The 2,923-nt window shown below is 38.6% G+C and overlaps 1 protein-coding gene across 1 annotated transcript in view; it reads left to right on the top strand.

Annotated features, from left to right (window-relative positions):
- PATJ (PATJ crumbs cell polarity complex component) overlaps positions 1-2,923 on the top strand; it is a 431,680-nt gene that overhangs the window by 331,160 nt on the left and 97,597 nt on the right. Inside the window, exon 31 of the mRNA XM_023730369.1 lies at positions 2,284-2,420. Coding sequence (XP_023586137.1) covers positions 2,284-2,420 — 137 coding nt within the window. The remainder of the gene's footprint in view (positions 1-2,283; positions 2,421-2,923) is intronic.

The raw sequence follows: 2,923 nt of genomic DNA on the forward strand, positions 1-2,923 counted from the left end.
TCATAAGGACTACAATGAGACAGTGCATGAACAAAGAGCCCGCCTCAACAAAAAGCTAAAAATAGTTAACTGCATTTAACTTTTTTTTTGAAGTCATGCATGCTAATTCTTACCCTTCTCTAATCAAACAATGTAGAAATAATGAATGCAAAAATTTTCCACTCTCTAATCCACTCCCCAGAAGTAGTGAATTTTTAAAATTGTCCTACATAATTATAGGTAGTGTCCCTGCATGTATATCTGTATCTCTGTATATTCATGCTGGATTCACATTATATATGCTGTTTTGCATCTGTCTTTTTTTTTTCACCTAACAGTATGTTGTGGATGTCTTTCCTGTTGGTTCTTTCTTTTTGACTGTTGCCTTGTGTCCCATTGGAGAGAGTTAGCATAATTCACTAACCATAATTTATTGATGGACATTTATGGTTTTTGTCTGCTGCTGTTGCAAGCAGTGCTGCAGCAAATATCGTTTTGCACACTTGTGCAATTATATTTGCCATATCTATTCCTAGGATTCTTTACTATAGAGATATGCACAATGTAAATTTTGACACATTTTTGCTTTAATTTTGAAAAGATTATCTTAATTTACAGTTCTGTCAGTGTTGTGTAAAAATTCTTGGTTTCCTACAAAAGTACCATTACTGAATGTTCTCTTGTCCGTTTGATAGACGAAAGAATGCTATCTCTTTGCTTTAATTTCTTAAATTTTGAGTGAGGTTGAATGCCCCAAAATCAGAGCTGTTTTCTCTACAAATTATCACACCCAGGAGTGTAGTAATCCCAGGATGAAGCTGTTTTAAAATAAAAATCCAGTTAAGTACAATATAGATACTTTATTACCAGCCTTAACCTCCCTTATATACTCCTAGAAAGTAAAGAAACCTCTGGTTAAACAACTATAACATTTATCATAACTCGATTGTGAAGATGTCTAATATGTTTTAGAATTTTAATGGGGCTTATTATTTCCAGATGTCTTAATTTCATTAAACATAGTTAAAGGATTCAGCTGAAAAGTAGCATCATTGAGAAAGCAAGTACTCATTTCATCCGTTGTTTCAACCAGTATTTGTCAAGTGCTTTCCATGTGCCATATACCTTACTAGGTTCTTGAGTTTCAGAAACAAACAAGATAAACACAGCTCCTTATCTCAAGCAGTTTAGAGTCCTGTGCCTCAGTTTAGAAGATTTTGGTTGGAGGTGACAGAGTAACTGACTCAAACAGGCTGAAACAAGGAAATGTAGTAGCTCTCATAGAAGGTGGCCCTATTAGTTTCCTAGGGCTGCCATAATAAAATGCCACACACTGGGTGGCTTTAAACAACCAAAATTTATTGTCTCACAATCCTGGAGGCTAGGAGTCCAAATTCAGGGTGTCAGCAGGGTCGTGTTCTATCCAGAGGCTCTAGGGAAAGATCTTTTTTTGTCTCTCAGTTTCTGGTATCCCAAGGCGTTCACTGGCGTGTAGATGCATCTTGACATGGCCGTCTTCCCTCTGTGTCCCTGTGCCTCTTCTCCTCTTTTATAAGGACATCACTCAAATGAGATTAGGACCCACCCTATTCCAGTATGAACTCATGTTGACTGGTAACATCTTCAAAGATCTTTTTTCCAAACAAGGTCACATTGACAGGTAATGGAGGATAGGACTTCAACATATCTTTTTGGGGGACACAATTTGATCCATAATGGTAGCTGAAGGTAAGGCTGGACTCCAGAGTTGGTTGATTCAGTCACCCAGTTTTGACAGCAAGAACAGTTCTTTCCATCTCTTTATATTTGCTATGTCATCTATAGTGTCTGTCAGCTTCATCCTAAGATTGTTTTCTACATGGTTGTACAATGGCTGTCCATGGCCATTTTGCTTCATACTTTCTTGTTAATTTGGGAGATGTGGAGACTCATTGTGACTCTCTCTTAAGATCAAGGAAGACCTTTTCCGGAAGTCACCCACATACCTCTCTGTGTCTCATTGGCCAGAATTGGTTCACATTCCCATTCCTGACGAACTCTTTTGCAAAAAGAAGGGGATTAACCTTAAGGCAGTCAGGCATGGGACAGAGAATAGGGCTCAGCTTCCCCTAGGGCATATCTGTGGGCCAGAAGAATAGATACCTGAAAAAGAATTGCGTATCTGCTAGAAAGGAAGAAAACAAGAATAACTTCCAGAGAGGAAACAACAATAAAACAAGGAACTGTGATGAAGTATGTGTACAGTTTGGTACAGTATGATTAAAGAATGACATCTTTGCCATTTTCTTTTTTAATGTTCCATAGGATCAGAGTGGCACCGAACCTGTTAGTAGTGAGGAAGATGGCAGTCTCGAAGTTGGTATTAAACAATGGCCTGAAAGTGAAAGCTCCAAAATGGTGAGAATTCTGGGTATTTTTCAACCAGTGTTCTTTTTAAGGATGTATTATTGATATTTTGTACCACCTTCTATCCCATGGAAACCCTGGTGGCGTACTGGTTAAGAACTATAGCTGCTAACCAAAAGGTCGGCAGTTCGAATCCACCAGGGGCTCCTTGGAAACCCTGTAGGACAGTTCTACTCTGTCCTATAGGGTCTCTATGAGTTGGGATTGACTCGACGGCAACAGGTTTGGTTTTTTTTTTTGTTTTTTGTTTTCCTATCCCTTGGAAAAGACCGTCTGTTACGTTTGCTTCTCTGGAAACTTTGATCCCTGAAATAGGGAAAATGATTCCATATAGTGAGTAACCCATTTGCTCTGAAAAATAGGGTCCTACCTTCATCATCACACTTGAATTGTGCTGTCTAGGACTAAAGAAGCAATCTCTCTTTTTAAACTGGGTTCCTATAGAGCTTGGGCTTGTACAGCCTAGCACTTCCAGGGTTAGAATACAAGTTCTAGAAAGAAACATGAGCTCTTTTCTCTGTGTTTCAAAGGCTTAACC

The sequence above is a fragment of the Trichechus manatus genome, unplaced genomic scaffold (assembly GCF_000243295.1).
Source record: "Trichechus manatus latirostris isolate Lorelei unplaced genomic scaffold, TriManLat1.0 scaffold00003, whole genome shotgun sequence".
Lineage (NCBI taxonomy): Eukaryota > Metazoa > Chordata > Mammalia > Sirenia > Trichechidae > Trichechus > Trichechus manatus.